Raw genomic sequence first — 24,023 nt, forward strand, 5'->3', positions numbered from 1 at the left:
ATAGTAAAAAAACGTGGATGTTTGAAGGTATTAATAACAAAACACACATTTTAGGCGGGACGAAGTTTGCCGGGTCAGCTAGTTCTTAGATAAGCAAAACCAGCATAGGTAGTTACCACCCTCCTGCTGTGCCTTCTAAGTTAGGTTTCATCATTGTAAACGGAATGAAACTTAATCAGTTCTTATACCACCATCGGAAGAAACAGTCTTGCTTGTTGATCTATTTAAGAAACTCTGCTTTCGCGAATGGAAGCATTCCCCTTCGGCATTTTTTATCGTGATATGCACCATGCAACGACTAGTCACCACCCTTCTGCCATCATCGCTCTATTGTACACTGGTAGTGTGCACAATCTTAAATGGCTTTGATCTTGTCGTCGGTAGGCTAGATTCAATGAACACCGAACTGCGATTTGTTATGATTGACTTTAGTATTTGTTTTTTTTTCTATTCGAGTGATAACTTCGCGTGTTCTGCATCACTTTCACCATAGACTAGCAAATCATCCATATAAACTACTAGCCCTTTAACAACACTAAAAAGGGTTTGCATTTCTCGCTGGAAAAGCTCCAGAGCAAACTTAATTCCAAAGTCACGTGATCTGCAAAACTTGTTAACACCGCTTCTTGGTATGAAAGTGGTGATATTTCGGCTACCGCTATCTAGTTCGAAGTGATAGTAAGCCACCTTAAAATCAATTTTAAACATCTTTGAAACCATCGTTATCGTAATAATTACAGCGATTCGTGCAATTGTGACCTGTAATTGGACTTATCGATTACAAGCAATTGTGACCTGTAATTGGACATATCAACAAACACAACAGAATTTGAAAAACAAGTTAAAACAGGAAAATAATTGAAAATCTAATAAATAACCATTGGGAAAGTGTGTAAAATGCATAATCTAGGTTGAAAACACTCCTAAAAATGTATCGTGTTGTAGAAATTTGCACAAAGCATGTTTACAAAAATGTCCAATTAGAGGCGAAAATGACCAACTATTCTTGTCGCATTACAGGTATGTTTAATTAGTTACAGTGAAATGGTATACTAATTAACTACTTTTACGTAGAATTTCTTTTGCCAAATAACACGCCTAGACTGTATTCTGAGTGGCAAGCTCTAAAATCTACTGCTTATTACTGCCACAGTACAAGCTGGAAGGAATTTCTTTGACGAAAAATCCTTCGGCCAGAACGGTAATTGAACCCGAACTCCCAGCATGGTAAATGTGACGCTAACCGAGCCGTCACAGTGAGCACTATGCTCAACCTTTTTATTGATAAATTCGGAATACTCGTGGTAAGCGAGAGCTTGGAACTTGAACCACTTGGACTTCATATACACTGCCATCCCCCACCGTGGGCAGTTATTTTTGTATTTGGTCCCCTTAACACTCCTATACTCGCGCATTGGTCTGTCAGACCGAGAAATCAATAATCCGTTCATTTCTCAGGAAATATCAACACTACGACTTTGCGATTCTCTCTAGCTTCGTTATTCGTCGTTCGTCATCGTTTAGCGTATCGCATGTGTTGGTACAAAGGGGACGTGTGTCACTTTTTTAACACATTCGGTCTGACACACCGACGCGAGTATAGGAGTAACTTTTTTGGACAAGTGCCTTTTTTCATATTCTAGAATATTGTTGAATGAAATGTATAAATTAATGTTAGTGGCGTGGAATATTTATTGCATATAATGCATAAGACCATCACCGGACTATTCTTATTTGATTCCAGTCCTTTTTGTAACTGGATTGAACGGATCCATATATTAATTATTCGTCGATATATTCGTCGTTAGATTCATACATTCAAAAGCAAAATATAAATGTTTGACTTTCGTATAGTTATTCGCTAAATATAATGATCATACATATACACACTTGTGAAAGAATTTCACTTGTGGAATAAGTGTAAACAGTAAACTATAAACTAATCGGTGGCTTATGTTAATTATTAACAGTTACAGTTTCGGGGATATTGTTTTATAATGGACAATATCGACAAGAAAACAAGAAAAAGAAAAGGAAGTTCCTAGAAATCCTTTTATATCATTTTTCATACCCCATCTAAAAAAAGGCATTAATTCTTAGTTTACCAAGAATACAGAGACAAACAATACTAGAAATATGCAAAATTTATATTCCAGAACGTTGATCATCTGGTAATTATCTAGAAGGTCGTTATGCATTCTTCTCTTTGATAAAAGACCCAAAAATACGCAACAACTGCATGAAATGTAAAAAACATGTTTGTTTCGAGCATGCAGTTATGCTATGTTCTGATTCTTACTCCAATGAAACCACAATCGATTAATACGTTTTTATGTTGTTTTATAGCTCTTTATACCTCCATAAATTATATTAAGTTGCTTACTTTTAATTTATAACAGTGAAAAATTCGAATTTCGTTATTTGTGTTAGAGTATCAAAAATTACTCTGTTTTGAGGAGGCTGAACTAGATGACTATTAAAACATAATATAAGATGAAGAAAACATATTTTTTGGAGTTTTTTCATTCAATTATACCCTCTTCTTCAAATAAATATCAATAAAGTCTGAAAAATACCCAATGGCAACATTACAGAGAAGTTCAATTTTTGGTCCGTGACACCGTGCGCGAGTATACGTGTTATGATTTTGCACGCGAGTACAGGAGGGTTAATAAAACACCTACGTCCTAGGTAATTTTTGTTTTATTTGTTTGTCAACTCATGAAAAGCTTCGTTTCAACTTTGGCGCTACCTCAGTGATGATATGGCATTCAGTGACAAAGAGATCCCAGTCCGTCTTATGCGGCTATGTTTCCGATACCAACATCTCGAGAACAAAACAGCTGAGATGTAGGCGGTTTTGAGCCCCACTAACAGCTGCAGGCACTTTTATAATTTTGAACTCTAAGATGTTGGCATCATCCGAGCACATATGGAGAGATATGCGGTAGCATGGCCTTGAGAGATCCTCTTTAGCATTCAGTGATACGTTCCTCGATGGTTACCAGTGATTTTTGCTCCGAGCCTCCTGTATCTTCATCGAACTGGCTGCGCATGGTACTCGCAGACGTATGCCTAGTACGAAGGTGCCTTTGAAGAACTTTACGATTCTTATACGCTTTCGAACAATGTGGACAAGTATAGGGGCGTTCATCTGCGAAGGAAAGACTCTGCTGAATAGTTTATTACATATAGTAAAACAATTTTCTCAAACCCGTGTGAGTTCGAATGTGAAGTTGACACGAATATGAATCCTTGAACGTTTTTGCGCATTGAGTACAAGAATAGGGACGTTCACCTACAAAAGAACAATTCTGCAAAACGGTTTATCATAGTAAAACATTCTTCACGAACCAATGTGAATTTGAATGATGTGCCTTTTTAGCCCTGAATTCCTTTTGAACGCGTTAGGGCAATGTGGACAAGAATAGGGGCGTTCATCTGCAAAGGTATGATTCTGCTGAATGGTATAATATTGCACAACATTACTAACCAACCAGTATGAGTTTGAATATGATGATTGAGCGCTGGTTTACCTTTAAACGTATTCGGGCAATGTGGACAAGAATAGGGGCGTTCACCTGCAAAGGAATGATTCTGAGAAATAATAGCGTTAAAGTAAAGACTGCACTCGAAAAAAATGCAACAGACAAAAACGATCACCTAAAATTCATTTTAAGTCGGATATTTTCGAAACGCTCATGGAATAAATAAACACATATTAACTAAGTTTTTTGCAAAGTTGGATTATTCATCCTCCCTTCCTAGGTAGAATACCTGCACCTTGAACTCATCAAATCCTGTGCAACACTTACTTATTCACTTTCATTCACTCTTCAAATCCTAGTCATTTTTGTAGACCTTCCCTGTTTTTCGGAGATAACCCAAATTTTTTCTATTGGGCGAAGTTCGGGCGAGTTTGACGCATTTGCCCCCTTTGGCACAAAAACAACATCGTTGGCTTTGTACCACTACAGCACCGGTTTTGCGTAATGGCACGATGCCAGATCCGACCAAAGCAGAGTGTCACCTTCGGGACATCCAGGCAAGTCTTGCGGATGAAAAACTTCGGGCTGGAGATCTGATTGGCATCCGGCCTTAACCCTTTCCCGTACAACATCGAGTCTCACTCATGGGTACTTCCATAACTTAGGGCGCTAGAACGCTCAGCGGGCTAGTGAAATCACTTGATGTGTGACGTATTGAATAATACGGGGAGGGGTTAAGGTACGTCTCGTCATCCATTACGACGCATTTCTGCTGCACCAACCACTCGCGGTACGGCTTCCTGGAGCGGAATTTCTGTGTTCTGTGTTCTGTTCTGTGGGTCTTCTTGGATAATGTAACACACGGGACACGGTCGAATGGTCGATTCCCAACTGTTTCGCGATCCACTTGTGGGACTGGCCTGGATGTTCCGCGCTCATAATTGTTTCTCGAAGCACTCCTTGCATGGAAACCGTCTCGACAACCACTTGACAGATTGTGACGAAATTTTGCACATGTAAAAATTACACTCTAAATTAGTTTTAACCAAAATTTAATCGATTTTTACCCAGGCAATTATTACATACACACACACACACACACACACAAAAGTGTTGCATTTTTTTCGAGTACAATCTTTAAATGGTAAACATTTTTCACCAACCCGTATGAGATCGTATGTGTTCTTTGAGAGCTGCACTACGCATAAACGTTTTCTGGCAATGTGAACAAGAAAAGGGAAGTTCACCTGAAATGGAATGATTCTGCTGAATGGAAACATCAAAGCAAAGAGTAAAACGTTTTTCACCGACCCGTATGAGTTCGAATGTGGTTCTGGAGTGCTGGAGAAATTCTAAACGATTCAGGACAATGTGGACAAGAATAGGGAAGATCACCTGCAAATGAACGATCCTGCTGAATGGAAACAGCATAGTTAATAGTAAAATATTCTTCACCAACCCGTATGAATTCGAATGTGTGCTTCGAGCGCTGAAGACTTCTTAAACGCTTTCGGACAATGTGGACAAGAGTAGGAACGCTTATCTGGAAAGATTGTATTAAATGATAACATTATAGTAAATAGTACAACATTTTTCACTAACCCGTATGAGTTCCAATGTGTTGTTGGAGCGTTGAAGAAATCCTGAACGCTTTTGGACAATGTGGACAAGGATAGGGACGTTCACCTGCAAAAGAATGACTCTGCTGAATGATAACATTGGGCCCTATCATAGAAATTGAGTTGGCAAGAATTTTGCTCGTTATTTTGCTATTATGGATACCGAGTAAAGTCAATAGTACGGACCGAGTGAAAACAATCGGTGTAATCATTTTTCGAGTTGTTTGGTTTGCGTGTTGCATACCGTCAGAGAATTCGTTTGTTTTGGTTTGCGTCCCCGATATTTTACTTGGGAAAACATTACATAAATGTTTGAGTATATGCAATTTGCAACACATGGAGTTCGAGCAACAACTAGACTCGAGAAGATTATCTCGGTTTTCAAAATACGAAAATTCGCTCAATGTGATTGTGATAGTGATGGTCGATTCTTATCGAGTCGATTTACATAATAGAGCCTACTATAGTAAATGGTTAAACGTTTTTCACCGACCCGTATGAATTCGAATGTGTCTTTGAAGTGTTGAAGATATCCTAAATGCTTTCGGACAATGTGGACAAGAATAGGGAAGTTCACCTGCAAAGGAACGATTCTGTTGAATGGAAACATTATAGTAAATAGTAGAACAATGTTAACCAACCCGTATGAACTCGAATGTGTTCTTTGAGCGATGAAGACTTCTTAAACATTTTCGGACAATGTGCACAACAGTAGGGATGACTACCTGCAACGGACGATCCTGTTGAATGGTTCATTTTAGTAAAACATTCTTCACCAACCTGTATGAGTTAAAATGTGCAGTTTGAGCGTTTCATGTTGCCCAAACATCTTCGGACAATGTGGGCAAGAAAATAACGCCACATTCTCACTCCTTTGTAATCGCGTGTGGTCTCTCAAACTACTGAGTGGGATCTTGTCGCATTCTTCGTCAATTTCCTTGATGAAAAGTACCTCTTCGACTTCTCCCTTGATTCGCATTTCTGCTTCCTGCTCAATTGACCCAAAGTTCGCTGTTGGGTCTGTCTCAAAAATGTTATCATTGTCCGATAGATCGTGATCATCAATCATTAACTCTGGTTCCATCTTGATGTCAGCCAATTCGATACTGGACAAAATTTGGAAGCAGCTCTCGGGTATACTGTGGTCGTTTATGAATTCTCTGCGACATTTGTCGCACGTGGGATAACTGGTCAACTGGGAAGTGAAACTGCTCAACTTCTGCAGTATAGTTTTCAGCTTCTGTTTTTGAACGTGAATGGGGATCAGCGCGTGACGGAAATCCTCCTCGCATATACCAGAGCAAAAGCTGCAATGGTCTCTGTTGGAATGGAATGTGATCAGTGTCGTTCAAAACATCGAGATAAATATTTAACGAATGAGCGCGAATATTAGGCAGGGTGACCAAACGTACCGTTGTTAACTTTTTCAACCATTTTACATTGTTCGTCTTTTTATCAATTTGTACCGTATTTTAATTATAATTAAAAAAACAATATTTGCCATTGTTTCATATGAAACCCAATGTCTCAAACTATAATTGATTTTTGCCAACAATGATCCAGAGATGATTATCTGCCACTGAAAATGTTGAAAATTTTGATGATTTCATTGAAATTCTTCAACATAAAAGGAAAGAAGTATTTTTGGCTAGTGAGATGCAAATTAATTTAAAAAGTTGATCTAGTTGATTCAGGTGAAACACCGAAGACTAAATTTCTTAAAACAGTGAAACATTTTTACGCTACTGCGTTGGAGCAAAAAAAAATGGAAAGCTAATCCAGAAGAAACATAACATTATAAATGGAATGTATGAAAGTCGATTCTCGAAATGTTTCAAATTAACAATAGTATAAAATTTCCTGTTCAGATGGATGCAAACACCTTTGGGAGATAAGTGGACAATAGAATTATAATTGATGTAAACTGACCAGACGGGACGGTCCCGACAAAGTGTCCCGCGTAGATTACGTCCTGCGAAACGTCCCGCATTTGGCAAAAGAAGCGAAAATGTCCCGCGATATCAATTCCTCAATATTACAATTTGATCACGTTGTTTTCCTTAAATGAATGAACCTCAAAAAAAAACAGGAAGTGGGTTATATCTATGGTATAACCGCAAGGGTGACGTAGGACTATCGTTGATTTAGAGATCATTTGTTTGAAGTTGAATCTAAATCCATCCTGAATGAATGAATAAATAAATATTTGGGTGACTTCAAAAACGAGAGTGTTACGTTGGAGACTCAAGGTTTTATGCATCCAATATTGGATACAAAAAACCTTGTTCTGAAGAATAATCTTCAGAAGCTTTCCTGCTAACTGCACTTGATTGACAAATCACAAAACCAAATGTATGTGGTCGCAGTATTATATGGATAGAAAACATTAAAATAAACTCGCTTGAATGTAATTTTCAATTCCAAGGGGAACTGGCAGATTATTTTTCAGCAACGATCATTTTTTTCCAGGTTTCCTCTCGATAACCAGCAAACGAAAAGAGTTGCGCGCGTGTATGTGTGTGTGTGGCGGCTGCTTCTATGTCTTCCCGAGGAACCGTATTTCGATGCTGATACTCTCTTGGTCACGAGAGTATCAGCATCGGCTTTTCTGCGCTCCCTCACAGTTAAAACAAACTGATTGCATTCAGGTCAGGCCAGGCCAGGTAATGAATCCCTCGATCCCTCGCCGTTCAGCTCGTTCAGTAACGATGTTGTCTTGTCGATGTCCTCAGGCGTCGTGCACAAATTACGTAACGCTAAAAATCCGAATTTTGAACCCCCCCCCCCTTTCGTAACGCAATTTCCTATCTCTAATAAACAGACAGTAACGCAACATCTACCCCCTCCCCCCTTATCGCGTTACGTAATTTGTGCACGACGCCTCACGAAAAATGAATCGGTTTCACCACCAGAATATCATTTCAGTATGCTTTTCGTGCGTGATTGAATCGAGAGAAGGTGAGGTTTACGATGGCAATTTGGAAGGCAAACTAGAGGAGAATGAACTCTCTGAGTATGAAAATTTCGGCGACTGAGCAATAATCGATTGAAAATTATATAATTTTCGCGATACGAAACATTTTCCGTTTTTCATGTTATGCATCCAATATTGGATACGAAAATATCCTACTGATGGGAAAGAATAATCTTCAGAAGCTTTCCAGCTAATTACACTTGATTGAAAAATTACGAAATCAAATGTATTTGGTCGCTGTGTTCGCCATATAATTAGAAAACATTAAAATAAACTCTTTCGCATGGATGTATTCTTCAATTCCCAGGGAACTGGCAGATTATTTTTCAGCAACGATTAGATCTTTCCGGAATTTTCTCGATGCTGTATGGCATCCAAACGAAAATTCTCGTTTCAGTTTGGCCTGCAAAAAACTTTTCTAAACTCTAATCCATCAAATTTGGAGCCCTGAAAAGGGCCGATGATTATATGCTAAGCTAATATAGCACCCTCTCCTTGGATTCGATGGGCCAGCTGAATGTCCTTGGGCATGATGTGACGCGTTTTGCGTGGATAGCACACAAATTTGTATCTTCGAATAAGCCTCCTGCAGCGTCATAATCGCGGAAATTTGGAAGCGCAAGTCGGTTTTGAAGTCCTGAGCAATTCCACGAACCAAATGCTGCAAAGGTACCTTGTGGATCAGCAATTCGGTCGACTTCTGATAGCGACGAATTTCATGCGAAGTTCCCGGTCGATAGCGATGTGGCTTCTTCACGCTTCCTGCGGCTGATGCGCTTATCCGAGCTGCCTGCTTTCGTGGTGCCTTACCACCGAAAGACTAACGCATACAATCGTGAGAAGTAAACAACCACATAGAATTGTATTGGTGTGGTTACATTGCTTCCCATTTGCTTCGTTCGAATTCGTCAGCTTCAATCGTTTCTTTTCGTCAGTTATCGCACAATCAAGTTTTCGTGCGTACTCCGAGCCAATGAAACCTTACCCTAAGAAATGTTCAAGCTTGCTGCAGGATGAATAATTTTCTGAATTTCTATTTATACTCTACTGAATTTTCTAATTTGGAATTGTATCGAGTTTTAGATATACTTGAACTCACTTTTGTGAGTAATATGAATTTGTTTCTCCAATCTCGTATAGCTTGTTTTCGTTGTAAGGACGATAGTTTGACAGATTCACATGATTCTCTAATTTAATGTGAATTACTTTAGCCAAAACATTTAGCAAGAACCAATTTCGCACATAAAAAATTCGCTCATTCTGAAACAAACTTTACGAGAGTATGTTCTGCAACGAAAACGCATGTAAACTGGGTTCACCTTGAATTTCTATTATTGGTTCCAGTTTCTTCCTGCGTTGCCTTATATCAACAGAGATAGAATATCCGGGACTAGTACACAAGATTAAATAAACTTCAAGGCTCGATAAACTTACAAATTGTTGCTAATAAGAGTCATCTCACTTCCACAGCAAAATTTTATCTATTCAAATGAACTCAAAGCTAAAAACTTCCCGATTATAACATAAAAATGCTAAAACTCTTTACTTTGACAACAAACACAACACACTATGAGCAGTTCTCTGATATTACGCCATGTTTTGGATGCCATCATCTTGCGAGCAAAGTACGTAGAATAGAAGGTAGTCTCCTCCCTGCTTTGTTCAAGTAGTGGTAGGCAAAGAAAAAAAAAGCAAAAAATTGTAATAAACCATCGATTGAATTCATATAAATTCGAACATTTTTGAATTTTTTTAAATTGTAACAAAAGAACTGTCTCAAAATATGTTTCCAGGGGATGAAACAACAGTTAATCATTTTAAAATTAAAAACAGTGAAATTATCGCATCTGTATTATAAAAATAACGCAAAAAACGATGAACAAATTTGTGGAGAGGTTATATCGAAGCAGTGTCGTTCCCGCAATTTGATAATATGATGAAAGATGAACACTGCTGATTTTTTTGTCTTTCATTGAAGCATCCATCATGAATCATCGCGACGCTTTCATTGGTCTCAGTTTGGAGTGTTCAGCCGTAGTGGGGCCACTTAAGGGACCAAATTGGCGTTTCTGGAAAACGAGAAAAACATTTTCTCCATCCCGGATCATCTTCCGAAGTGATTGCAAATAAATATTTTGCACTTTCGCAAGAAGTGAATGTATAAATTTGGAATTTCGTGTGAAACCATTGAAACGGAACGTTTCGGAAGATCCAAGAAGTAAATGCATTGAACAGCTGAAAACATCTCCGATTAGTTTATCTCATCACAATTTATATAAAAAACACACTTACCTCCAGTACGAAGACGTCTTCTTTGCTGATTATAGGTTAAAACAGTATCCCCAAAAGAATCCGGCGAAAAATGAAGCGAACAAACAAATATGTTTCGCGTATCGAACGAGCTTTCGTATTCGAAAAAGACGGGTGGGTAATGTCGGGGACATAACCGGAGTGACGTAGGACTATGCAAAGGGGACAGCTTTTGTTAAATATATATTTTAAATATATTGTTTTATTTTCTTCACCTACGTGAATACCTACCTATCTACCTGAAAAATGGATTAGTTTACTGTTTACTCTTTATGAATATGTTAATGGTTCTGAAAAGAACCTTTGGTGTTGTGTTTTTGTTATCACTCGATATTCCCATCTTGTTCGGCTAAACCTTCCTGTTTAGCGATTTGTTGTCACTCGCCACAGCTTTCACAGTTGGAAAATTTCTTCCCATCCAGCTTGTGACATATTTTACAGTAAATTACATTCAATGGCACGTCGCATTACCACCACTCAGTGCCGGATTGGAGGTAATTTTAACCTGTAATTGAACATTTGCGATGACAGTGGTACAGTGTCGACTTTCAATGTGGGATCATAATTTGGATCTCTATGTTTACAAAAATGTCCAACTAAATAAGTCACATTACATGTCCGTCCAATTAGCTAAATGTCGAACTAATTGTAGATTACTGTACTTTCAATCTGGAAACAATTTAAGAATTGGTGGAAATTGAATAATCAGGAAAGTCCCTGTGTGGCATATCAAACGCGATATCAATAGAGCTTAACTTAGCGCTTAACCTGTTACGGGTTAGTACCATTACCCACCACCATTAGCGCAACAGTATGTAGCCGTTAGACGGGTAACGCTTCAACGCATACTCACACATAGACACGAGCCGAATATCCGCTCCTCCACATCACATCATTCCCACACTCTTTCATCGTTACTTCACGAGGTAAGTTGCACATTTGGCGATCCTGCCATTTATTTAAAGTGAAACAAATGGAATCTTTTGTGTGAATTTTCAAATAAACGGGCCGCGCTTATAACAAGTGAATTGTGCAACCGCATTGCTAATGCATTCCGAAAAAGCCGGAAGTATGCTTGAATTGTTCTAAAACGACAACTGAGAAAAATGCAAAACTACAAAGCTGCTGTAATCGTTCAAAACGAGGCCATTGTAAAAATGCAAAACTGCAAAGCTGCTGGAATCGTTTCAAAACGACGCGTGAAATAATGCTGAATTGCAAAGCTGCTGCAATCGTTTCAAAACGATGCCATTGTGTAATGCAAAATTGTAAGCTGTTTCGTTTCAAAACGAAACCATTGAAAAATGCAAAATTGCAAATTTGCAGCAATCGTAGCAAAACGACGCCATTATAGAAAAATGCAAAATTGCCAAAGTAATCGTTTCAAAACGACTCCGTAGAAAAAGGTGCATCTACTGCAGTCAATCCATATCGACGCCATGGAAAAAATGCAAAGAAAAATTTAGCCCAAAACGATGCATAAAAATTATTTGGCTAATTACTTTACAGCTCTTTTTAGCAATGGTTTATTAACTGGTGTCTAATAGCTGATATTAAGTATGCTGCATATCGCAAATCAAAACACGTAATCTCTACAACATAATTCCGAAAAGCTTGAACTATGGCATACGACGGAAAGTACGTTCTATCGAAAGAAAGATACGAGACGAGAAACAAGCATCCCAGCGGCATCGTTAGAGGTACGAGTCTTGATGATAGCAGTGAATTTTCAGCGCAGTGGGAGCATCTACGAAGAAGCTTTAGATGAAATCAATGTTAACGATCGGTGTTTTCAGTGATGTCTACGAGCCCACATCGAAAACCAAAAAACTCAGGCAAATCATGAATCGAGCCACAAAAACCGGCAATGGAAGCAACACGAGCGAATGGGTGAAGTAAACCCGGAAAAGTTTTTTGGTGATTTCTTGACGGCTATCATCACACTTCTCAAGTGTCCTGTTTTTACTGGCAGCTTTCCACAGTCGATGGTTTCCGAAGTCGATCAAAGCCAGAACTTTAGCCATGAGCAATCAAGAGCCCAGAATTACTAAACGACCGTACATCCAGAATGCAGCAAGCCTTCCCCCAGCTGTATTCGAGAATATTGCGTATATTGCTATGCGACTTTCAAGATTAATACCGTGAACGATTTACGCTCGATAACGGGCAGAGTTGCCGAACACCTATCATTCCAGAATATGAAGCAGCCACTCGCGACGAAGCCTTCAATGCAGAGACAATCGAACAAGCGCTCGACATAAATATACTTCTGGTTGATTCGAGCTACGGAGCAGAACAAGAACATACTCTTCAGCAATGATTGCAATGGTGATTGTAATTTTAATTAACATTTAGTTTTTTTTTTTTTGAGAGAGGGGAAGATGTGTGGCATATCAAACGCGATGTCAATAGAGCTTAACTTAGCGCTTAACCTGTTACGGGTTAGTACCATTACCCACCACCATTAGCGCAACAGTATGTAGCCGTTAGACGGGTAACGCTTCAACGCATACTCACACATAGACACGAGCCGAATATCTGCTCCTCCACATCACATCATTCCCACACTCTTTCATCGTTACTTCACGAGGTAAGTTGCACAGTCCCCAACTATCAATAAGCTCAGAACAACTGCCAAATTCACATACTCATCAAATCCTGGCAAACAAATTATGAAAACATCAATTTGTGTTTTATTATTATTTTGGATAATGTTTTAGAAAGCATTGAACTTTATTTCCTAAACTCTTTTTTGGAAGGTTTAATGGCCCTGAAAAGCGCCTTGTTTTATGGAATGGTTCCAATTTAGAAAACTTAGTACTCGTGGTTTTGAAAACAACCATTTCGAACGCCCTCGATGCCGCCTTGTTCTGGATTTGCCACCAAAGCAGTTTGTGTAAAGAACAAACTTTTTTCTTCTGCTACCTGATGCCGTTTTGCGATTGCGTTTGCCACTCGCCATTCGCTGCAACTGCCTAGTGTCTTGATGTCCGCCGAACCGAATGTGTTATGTTCCGAATGCAGGTTTTCTTATCGTCGCGAGCAGCTTTGCCAGCCAACTCGATCACTCCGGCGGCCGAAACTATATAACGCCGGCTAGGTGGACTGGTACACAGGTACTAACGCGCTCGACCTAGCTACCTTTTCCGGTGCAATTGGCGGATACACCTACGGGAAATTGCAGACCACCACGGTTCGAGCGGGATTTTGCCTTTCCCTTCACTTTTCCTCCTTTGCCATATCCAACCATGGCTGCTTGTGTTGGTTTGTTGATGTGAGGTGATGCGAAACGATGTGGTGTACGGTTCGGATGAGAATGATCGTTACGGCAGCGGAGAGGGGATTTTTAAGCTGACTGGCTGGCTCGAGAATTACGCATGTGTGAGACTGCGACCAATGTTTCCCTCATTTTTTTCTTTTTCCTTTCCAAGGATATCATTCTATTTCGCTGCTACTCTGGTTGCCCGTTTTGGTCGGTACGATTTGAGGAGCACAAAATGGACCAATCAAAAATGGGCACATAGTGTATTTGGACAATGCTTGATATTTCACAATTATTCAATTATTTATCTCAAGAAAAATGAAATGTTATTCGTTATGATAGATGCGTAGATATATTTCCTATCAATTGATGCAAAAACCTTTGCGATCTATTGAGAAATGCTCGAGTTATAAGCGTTCCAAATCTTGCATTTTTTCCTACTTGTTCAGTGCCTAGATTTCCATTTCACCCCCTATATCTTCCGGTTAGACGTAGTCCTACGTCAAAAGTTTAACCATTTCCGTCTCAACAATTTGTTGGTCGGAAAATGGTCGAAAGTTATCCGATTTGGTCACTTTTTACGATTTTTTGAACTTTTCAAAACAAGAAATATTGCAAAAACTTCCGAACGTCGAACAAATTGAGGATTGTTTATTACTATCTTCTTTGTGTGCGCGCTCCGTGTGTATACACAGGTAATATCACTTACCTTCTATTCTATGTACTTTGATCTTGCGAGATGGAAAATGCAAGGCGCGTAGAAGTATATCCTAAGGTGGGCCAACTTGCTAAAACCACTCTTCAGCCATCTTGGAAATCTACTGTGTTTTGTTTGTAAACAAAACACAATACGCTTGTGCCGGAGCTCGCTCGTGATCAGTCTGTCTCTTTCACGCTTCAAGGAAATAATTCCCCTTCTGCTTTCTTCCGTACTGTTTTCATATACCGCTCCCCTAACCAACTTAGTGACGAAACGGCCTCACCTAGTACCATAGACCCGTCTTGGCTAAAATCACTCTTCAGCCATCTTGGGAGTCTACTGTGTTTTGTTGGTAAACAAAGCACAATACGCCTGTGCCCAAGCTCACTCATGATCAGTCTGTCTCTTTCACGCTTCAAGCAAATAATTCCCCTTCTGCTTTCTTCCGTACTGTTTTCCTATACCGCTCCCCTAACCAACTTAGTGACGAAACGGCCTCACCTAGTACCATAGACCCGTCTTGGGAAAATGTATGATAGAAAGATCAAGGAGATGGAATTGACAGGTGGTTCGTTTTCGACAGTATGAGTATAAGGCATGGAAGATGCGAGAGGGGATAAAAAATGACAGCGACTATTTTTGTTTATAAACAAAGCAGGTCTAATTTTTATGCTACATAACGGTCCACACCAACATATACATCCGCTGGGTCGATTTCAATCGAACTAGCTGTTGTGTCTCACAACCCGCACGATCAGGTGAGTCTCTAGCTAAAACGGCAGTCGCCGGGAATCGATATGCATGAATGTCCACAGCGTATCGCTATCACTCAATCCTAATGGGTCGCCAACGACTAATGCTACCAAAGCGAATGGAACTTAGAGCAGTACGGCACAAGCCCGCCGGTAGTGGCCCTTTCATATACCCACTAGCAAAGCTCCCACAATCGCTGACATGCCAATCCCAGCAGCAACAGCAACAACCCTCACGTTCCGTAAAACAGCAATGCAGACAACAACTTGCAGCAGTCACCGAAACACAACAATGATGCCAACAGCGTAAACAAAACCAACGTTTATGCGCAGCAAACACATAGCGGTATGCACTCATCATTGCATGCCATTTGTTATCCTCTTTCTCCGGAAACTCTAGCCGTTCGTTTGGTCGCTGTCAATTCGAACTCAAGTAATGGCTGAACAGCAGTTCTGACATAACGTTCCACCTTATTATACCGCCTTGAGAAAGTTATTAAATCTGTGACGTCATAGATTCTGTTTACGTATGTTACCTTTCTTATAATGGTATACTACATAGGAAAAGTATTGTTATTAAAAGTATAAATAATCAGATGAAATGAACAAATGTTTTTTCTCAAATCAATACTAGCGTTCAAAATCATAAGGGCCCAACTGGCATTTTAGCAGAAACTGAAATTTCAGTATTATTGAGGTGTTCTAAACTTAATTTCGATTCAATTTTACAATTTTAAGTAACAAAAGTCGACCAAAAACGTAAATGAACAAAGTCAGAGTCACAGAATCGTTTATTCCTTTGACGGAGAAACATTTGATAGTGCATGAGAAAAAAGATTGCAAGTTGTTTTTCATGTAAAATGCACCTGAAAAATAAATTTGATCGATTCCATATGACCTAGATTGAGCCGAAAAGTTTTCCGCATGCGCCCTAGTTTTAGACGAATGAAGTATTCAGCACCCTAGTTGTGAAAAAATAATTACGATTGCTGACAAGAAATAAATTTCCACAGAGTTGCTCTTAAATATAAACATAGTTTACATTAGAATACTAATTCTGATGTATGAAGAAATAAAAAAAAATGAAACATTTTAGTTCGCGACGTGTTCTGTTTTTTTTTTAAATGATGAATGGAATACGAAAAATATTTTTGAAAATATTTGATAAGTTTCTGTATATCTTCTTCCAGCGTTATTATAAATTGAATGTACCATTTGAGTAACGGACTGGTATGCCTGGTATGTGAACTTCATATCTTTCTGGCTACTAATACAATCGAAGTTTAACACAACAAAAACCAGTGAATCTTCCCACCTTCTATTATTCATCTCGATCATCTTGCACCCCACAAATGTCAAATGGTTGCAATGATACATATCGAGGTGAAGTAGTAGCCGGAGTGTATTTGTGTTGGTAAACAGGGTATGGTGTCGTAATTATTTGCATTCAATTTGAAGTATATTGACGAATCTACGTTAGATTTACAACCAGATGGCGCAGCGAGTGAAATGATGCTTTTGGTTTGAGATTCGTTTGAATTGTTTAGAAAGATCAGGATTTTTCCACAAATTTCCCGGTTTCAAGTATTATTTCTATGCTGAAAAGGTCATCATTTTACATTTGTTTAATTCATAACATATAAGGAATGGCTTGGTATAAGTATCCGAAGTAATTTTAGCTCTGTTGAACAGTTTCCGCGAAGCCGCTCGGGCTTTTTGTTCACCAAGAAACGTTTTTTGTCAAAGACAAAATGCTTTAGTAGACAATTACCACAGATATAACCCAAATCCTGTTTTATATTGGATCACGATATTCTCTCTATGCTGTCAAGCCACCTTTGACGTTTGAAGAATATTTTTTCGTACCATGTGAAAACATTTGAAAAAACAGGAAGTGGGTTATATCTATGGTATAACCGCAAGGGTGACGTAGGACTATCGTTGATTTAGAGATCATTTGTTTGAAGTTGAATCTAGATCCATTCTGAATGAATGAATAAATGAATATTTGGGGGACTTCGAAAACGAGAGCGTTACGTTGGAGGTCACAGGAGGTTGGAGGTATTTGGTCACAGTGTTACATGGATAAAAAACATTCAAATAAACTCTTTCACATGAATGTATTTTTAAATTCCCAGAGGAACTGGCAGATTATTTTCCAGCAATGATTAGATCTTTCCGGAACTTTCTCGATGCTGAATGGCATCCAAACGGAAAGAATTCTGCGCGTGTATGTGTCGATCCTTCGCCGTCCACCTCCTCCAGCACGTTAGGCAACGATGTTGTCTTGTCGATGTCCTCACGAAAAATGAATGTGTCTCACTTTTTTTTCACTTAAATTCTTTTTATTTCTTAATTTGGTTCATTTTCATCATACACATTATCCGATTGTTTCGTATTCCTATTGTAAAATCATGCCTAAACTATTCTAGTTTTTTTGTTACCTCTTTTTTTATACCTAAATCTAACTTATAAGATACCCTCCCCAAATTATTTACATTGTCCCAACTTAAACTACTTATCTAACTGGAAATAAATATATCTACCCTAATCCAAAGCCGTTACCTTGAAAGGTAACGACTAGAAAGTCAGGTAGCATAATCATACAGATTTTGTATTATTCCGTGTGTTGAGAGAGCGCAACTCTGTTCAAATTTCATGCAATTATTATTGATAACTTCATCCAAGGTTTTAATCCCGGCCAGCTGATGTATCTCCGAATTTCGCGTTCTGGGAGGAGAGTTTAGAATCATACGAAGAGTTTTGTTTTGTATGCGTTGAAGTTTTAATTTGTGTGTTGGAGCACAGCACTCCCAAACGGGCATCGCATATGCGGTAACTGGAAATATTATTTGTTTATATACTGCAAGTTTATTCGTTAGAGATAATCGAGAGTATCTATTGATCAGGGGATACAATGACCTGACTAAAATGTTGCATCTTGTGTCTGTTTTGTCAATATGTGCTCTGAAGGTAAGCTTTCGATCGAAAGTTAGACCCAGATAGACTACTTCTGAAGACCATTCAATACTATTGCCATTAAGACTGACTGTCATATTTTGAGGAGGAACAAGCTTTGGAGTGTTCTTGTGGGGGAACAATATGACTTGTGTCTTTGCTGCATTTATGCATATTTTCCAATTATTGAAATATCCAGACAAAGCGTCTAACCCTCTTTGAAGTTTAGATCTTAGTTCTGTGATACTTCTGCCCTTGTAAATGATGGCAGTGTCATCTGCAAATAATGACAGTTTCCCATCAGATGGGAGAGTGGGAATATCTGAAGTGTAGATATTGAAAAGAATTGGTCCCAAGATAGATCCTTGAGGAACACCTGCATTCACGATGAATTTCTCTGACGAAATATTGTTTATAGAAACATTGAATGCTCTATCAGAAAGATAATTTTTATCAAGTATGTAGGAAAACCATGGCTCTGAAGCTTGTAAATGAGACCATTATGCCAAACATTATCAAATGCTTTTTCAACATCAAGAAGTGCCATGGCAGATGATTTTGAAACTGACTTGTTTCGTCTGATTATATTGTACTCTACGAAGCTGGTGAATGGTAGAGTGGCCTTTTCGGAATCCAAACTGCTCATCCAAAAATATATTGTGCTCATCTGCAAAAGCAAGAATGCGCGTTAATATAATTTTTTCGAATACTTTCGAAAATGCTGGGAGAAGGCTATTTGGTCGATAGGTCTTTGAAGAAGAAGGATCTTTTCCGGGTTTTAGTATCGGGATCACTTTTGCCAACTTCCAACTCGAGGGGAAGTAGCCAAGTGATAGACATCTGTTGAAGACAGAAGTCATAATTTCATATAAGTTGTTACTAAGATGTTTCAACTCAATGTTAAATATACTATCGAAGCCGGGGGCCTTCATATTCTTCAACGAGCGTATAACCGAGATAACCTCTGCAGTCGAGATGATTTCATTCTCTTGAGGTACAGAATGAATATTGTCAATAGCCCTTACAGTATCATTCGCCGAAGCTTCAAATGGACTTGTAATGTTCTGGCCAAGATTGTGTGAAATTAGCGAAATGGTTGCCAATTGCATTAGCCTTTTCGGCAGGTGTTATCAATCGTTCTGAATTATCAGGTTGAAGAAAAGGAGGAATAGGATTAGACTTGGTCTTGAGAATTTTAGCGAGCCTCCAAAATGGCTTGGAGTTATTCGGAAGTTTACTAATATCTTTTGCGAATTTTTTGTTATGGAGATCAATCATTCTGGTCTGGATAACCTTGGTTAACTGATTATACTGTCGTTTCCTCTCTCGAATACCAGTACGTTGGTACTGTCTTCGATATAGGTTCCGAAGTCTAATCAAATGTTTAGTAATTGGATCAATTTGAACAGAGTCACTCACCTGAATCGGTTCTGGGATGTGGTTTTGGCGAGCCTCAATAACTGCAGTTTGAATATAGCTGACTGTTGTTTCGATATCTTCGGGAGATTCAAGAGGATGATCGAGATCAATATTGTTGTCGATAAGCTGCTGGAATTCCACCCAATTCGCACGATGATAGTCTAGTCTACATTGTGGCCTCCTGACTACGGCATTCACTCCCAATTCAACCATCACTGGGAAGTGATCCGAACTCAACTCGTTAAGGGCAATAGGATCACCGATGTGGCGATCCATGTTGGTAATGAAGAAATCAATGATGGAATGTACTCCAGAACGAGAAATGCGAGTGGGGGGGGTCATCATTTAGAGTCACTCCATTTTGATTCCTCCTTTGGTTTCCCCAGGACTGATGTCGAGCATTAATGTCCCCGCCGATGACGTATTTCGACTGCCTTCGTGTTAGCTTGATGATATCGTTTTTAAGAAGCAACGCCGAGCCGTCTCTGATTGACGTCTGTTTGGGATAATAGACCGCAATCACGATAATAGGCCCAATCGATGTTGTGATTTCCGCCCCTATAGCTTCGATGATGTTAAGTTTGAAGCACGGCAAAAGTCGATATCTGATGTTATTTCTGATGGCTAGGGCAACACCTCCTCCACCAGAACCAGTACGATCCATTCTCAACAGACGATAATTCGGAACTCGAAGGTTAATATTCGGTTTAAGATGCGTCTCGGTAACGATAGCTACGTCGATGCTGTTTGTCACTAAGAAGTCAGTGAATTCGATTACCTTACTCTTGAGAGAGCAGGCATTCCAATTAATAAGCCTGAGAGATGACCGATCCATGGTTATAGTAAAAATGTAGCATGACTTGCACTTGTTCCTGTTGGTTGCAACAACTTCTAGTCTGTCGATCTAGTTCAAGAAACAGGGTTGCAAGTTCTTGCATGCTATAATGTGTCTCAACACCAGAATATCGCTTAAGTATGCTTTTTGTGTGTGATTGAATCGAGAGAAGGTGTGGTTTACGATGGCAATTTGGAAGGCAAACTAGAGGGGAATGAACTCTCTGAGCTCGGAACTTTCGGCGACTGAGCAATAATCGATTGCGGGCGCATACAATATTGGATACGGAAATATCCTACTGATGGGGAAGAATAATCTTCAGAAGCTATTCTGTTAATTGCGATTGATTGAAAAATCACAAAACCAAATGTATTTGGTCACAGTGTTACATGGATAGAAAACATTCAATTAAACTCTTTCACATGAATATATTTTGAAAATTCCCAAAGGAACTGGCAGATTATTTTCAGTAACGATTAGATATTTCCACATTTTCCTCGATACTGGAAGCCCACCAGTGGTTAATGCCAACTCGATAACCACCTGTTAATAGCACTTGATTGAAACATATTTGGTCACAGTGTTACATGGATAGAAAACATTCAATTAAACTCTTTCACATGAATATATTTTGAAAATTCCCAGAGGAACTGGCAGATTATTTTCAGTAACGATTAGTTATTTCCACATTTTCCTCGATACTGGAAGCCCACCAGTGGTTAATACTAATTCGATAACCACCTGTTAATAGCACTTGATTGAAACATATTTGGTCACAGTGTTACATGGATAGGAACTGGCAGATTATTTTCAGTAACGATTAGATATTTCCACATTTTCCTCGATACTGGAAGCCCACCAGTGGTTAATACTAACTCGATAACCACCTGTTAATAGTACTTGATTGAAAAATATTTGGTCACAGTGTTACATGGATAGAAAACATTCAAATAAACTCTTTCACATGAATGTATTTTTAAATTCCCAGAGGAACTGGCAGATTATTTTCAGTAACGATTAGATATTTCCACATTTTCCACGATACTGGAAGCCCACCAGTGGTTAATACTAATTCGATAACCACCTGTTAATAGTACTTGATTGAAAAATATTTGGTCACAGTGTTACATGGATAGAAAACATTCAAATAAACTCTTTCACATGAATGTATTTTTAAATTCCCAAAGGAACTGGCAGATTATTTTCAGTAAAGATTAGATATTTCCACATTTTCCTCGATACTGGAAGCCCACCAGTGGTTAATACTAACTCGATAACCACCTGTTAATAGTACTTGATTGAAAAACATTTGGTCACAGTGTTACATGGATAGAAAACATTCAAATAAACTCTTTCACATGAATGTATTTTTAAATTCCCAGAGGAACTGGCAGATTATTTTCAATAACGATTAGATATTTCCACATTTTCCTCGATACTGGAAGCCCACCAGTGGTTAATACTAATTCGATAACCACCTGTTAATAGTACTTGATTGAAAAATATTTGGTCACAGTGTTACATGGATAGAAAACATTCAAATAAACTCTTTCACATGAATGTATTTTTAAATTCCCAGAGGAACTGGCAGATTATTTTCAGTAACGATTAGATATTTCCACATTTTCCACGATACTGGAAGCCCACCAGTGGTTAATACTAATTCGATAACCACCTGTTAATAGCACTTGATTGAAACATATTTGGTCACAGTGTTACATGGATAGAAAACATTCAAATAAACTCTTTCACATGAATGTATTTTTAAATTCCCAGAGGAACTGGCAGATTATTTTCAGTAACGATTAGATATTTCCACATTTTCCTCGATACTGGAAGCCCACCAGTGGTTAATACTAATTCGATAACCACCTGTTAATAGTACTTGATTGAAAAATATTTGGTCACAGTGTTACATGGATAGAAAACATTCAAATAAACTCTTTCACATGAATGTATTTTTAAATTCCCAGAGGAACTGGCAGATTATTTTCAGTAACGATTAGATATTTCCACATTTTCCACGATACTGGAAGCCCACCAGTGGTTAATACTAATTCGATAACCACCTGTTAATAGCACTTGATTGAAACATATTTGGTCACAGTGTTACATGGATAGAAAACATTCAAATAAACTCTTTCACATGAATGTATTTTTAAATTCCCAGAGGAACTGGCAGATTATTTTCCGGATCTTTCTCGATGCTGAATGGCATCCAAACGGAAAGAATTTCGCGCGTGTATGTGTGTGTGTAGCGGCTGCTTCGAGATCTTCCCGGGGAACAGTTTGTGGCATCACTCTCCTCCTGATGGATTCCCTTCTGGCCTAAGGTGCACAAACAGGCTCTTGGTGACACCATTCATCCGCGCTTTTATGATAAACGAAGAGCTTCACCACAACAGCGACAACATGCTCCAATCGCTGTTCAATTAGAACTGAGTGGATTTCCGAGCGGCGCTCGCTCATATACCGATTGGTGATTTCAATAGCCTGTTTTGAAAGCAATTTTAAGACTATTGAAACAAGTTTTTGGATAAAAAAGTAACAAGTATAGAACGCGTAGACATTTTATCTTTCGAATGAAGAGTTTATCATACCATTTCGTTCAGTTGTTTAGGACCTATTAACGCTCAAATCTCGGTCTCCGGCGTAATGGCGGGTTTACATTAGGGAGATCTATAGCTATAGATGGATTTATTCACGTGAATATAGGTGTAAACGGGTGAGAATAAATATGATACACTTATTCGAGGTATATATAACTTGAATAAATTCAGCATATGTAAACGCTTGTGAATTTCTCACTGGTGAGAAATCACTAAAGTTGGATGCAGTTCTACTTCAGGTGAATAAATTCACCGAAAATATGAATATATTCATTATAGAAGTTCACGCTAGTGTAAACAGTTGATGCGATTTCTATAAATCTCATCATATTTCTTCACATGAATATATCACTAGTCTAAACCCACCCTAACGCTTTCGTTTTCGAAACTTTGATTTTACACCCCGGTATAGAAATGAAAGACGTAGTCATACGTCAAAATCCCTGCTGTGATCAGACAAAGACACCTCTTCCGAAACGCGCCAGTTGTATATTTTCTCAGAAATTACCGGACTGCACAATGTTAAGTTCAGGAATTCTGTTATAGGAAAGCTTTTAATGTTCGCATTTACTAAGACAGCAGTTCTTGGGAAGAGCAGTATCCTGATCTGTCAGTGAAAAAGCAAAATATAATTTAACAGAATAAATTGTAAATTTGCCGTCCGAATCTATCACCACTCACTCCCCCTCAGCTAGCTCAATGATCATTTGTCTACAGCTTTTGGTGACGAAAACATCATTTGTCATGAAAAAGAAGAAAAATTATAAAAAACCTACGAAAAGCATCCCAGTTGAATGCATGAGAATCAATGTACATTTCAATCATCGATTCTCCACTTATGATTGAAGAAGATGCACCAATCTCATCTCCTCTCTTCCACCTGACGAAGCTGACAACTCAGCACAGCAATAAATAGTGGCATTCTCCACAAACCTGTATGAATTCGAATGTGCTGTATTAGGGTGGGTTTAGACTAGTGATATATTCATGTGATGAGAAATATGAGATTTATAGAAATCGCATCAACCGTTTACACTAGCGTGAACTTCTATAATGAATATATTCATATCTTCGGTGAATTTATTCACCTAAAGTAG

The 24,023-nt window shown here is 38.6% G+C and overlaps 1 protein-coding gene across 8 annotated transcripts; it reads right to left on the bottom strand.

The window, feature by feature from the left end:
• Positions 1-2,685: 2,685 nt before the first annotated feature.
• Positions 2,686-9,717, bottom strand: LOC129763383 (zinc finger protein 501-like). 8 transcript variants are annotated; one of them, XM_055762389.1, is made up of 13 exons: positions 9,516-9,715; positions 9,401-9,441; positions 5,888-6,426; positions 5,749-5,832; positions 5,601-5,684; positions 5,091-5,174; positions 4,948-5,031; positions 4,800-4,883; positions 4,652-4,735; positions 3,498-3,581; positions 3,355-3,441; positions 3,215-3,298; positions 2,686-3,154 (listed from the first exon to the last, which is right to left on the bottom strand). In XM_055762389.1, the coding sequence occupies exons 3-13, from the start codon at positions 6,189-6,191 to the stop codon at positions 2,973-2,975; spliced, it is 1,245 nt and encodes a 414-aa protein (XP_055618364.1). In that variant the 5' UTR covers positions 6,192-6,426; positions 9,401-9,441; positions 9,516-9,715; the 3' UTR covers positions 2,686-2,972. The 8 variants fall into 8 exon arrangements, with proteins under 8 accessions (XP_055618364.1, XP_055618362.1, XP_055618361.1 ...); XM_055762387.1 differs by lacking the exon at positions 9,401-9,441 and having other exon boundaries at positions 3,537-3,581; positions 9,516-9,716; XM_055762386.1 differs by lacking the exon at positions 9,401-9,441.
• Between the last annotated feature and the right edge of the window lie 14,306 nt (positions 9,718-24,023).

This window comes from Toxorhynchites rutilus, chromosome 1 (genome assembly GCF_029784135.1).
Source record: "Toxorhynchites rutilus septentrionalis strain SRP chromosome 1, ASM2978413v1, whole genome shotgun sequence".
In the NCBI taxonomy this organism is placed as follows: Eukaryota; Metazoa; Arthropoda; class Insecta; order Diptera; family Culicidae; genus Toxorhynchites; species Toxorhynchites rutilus.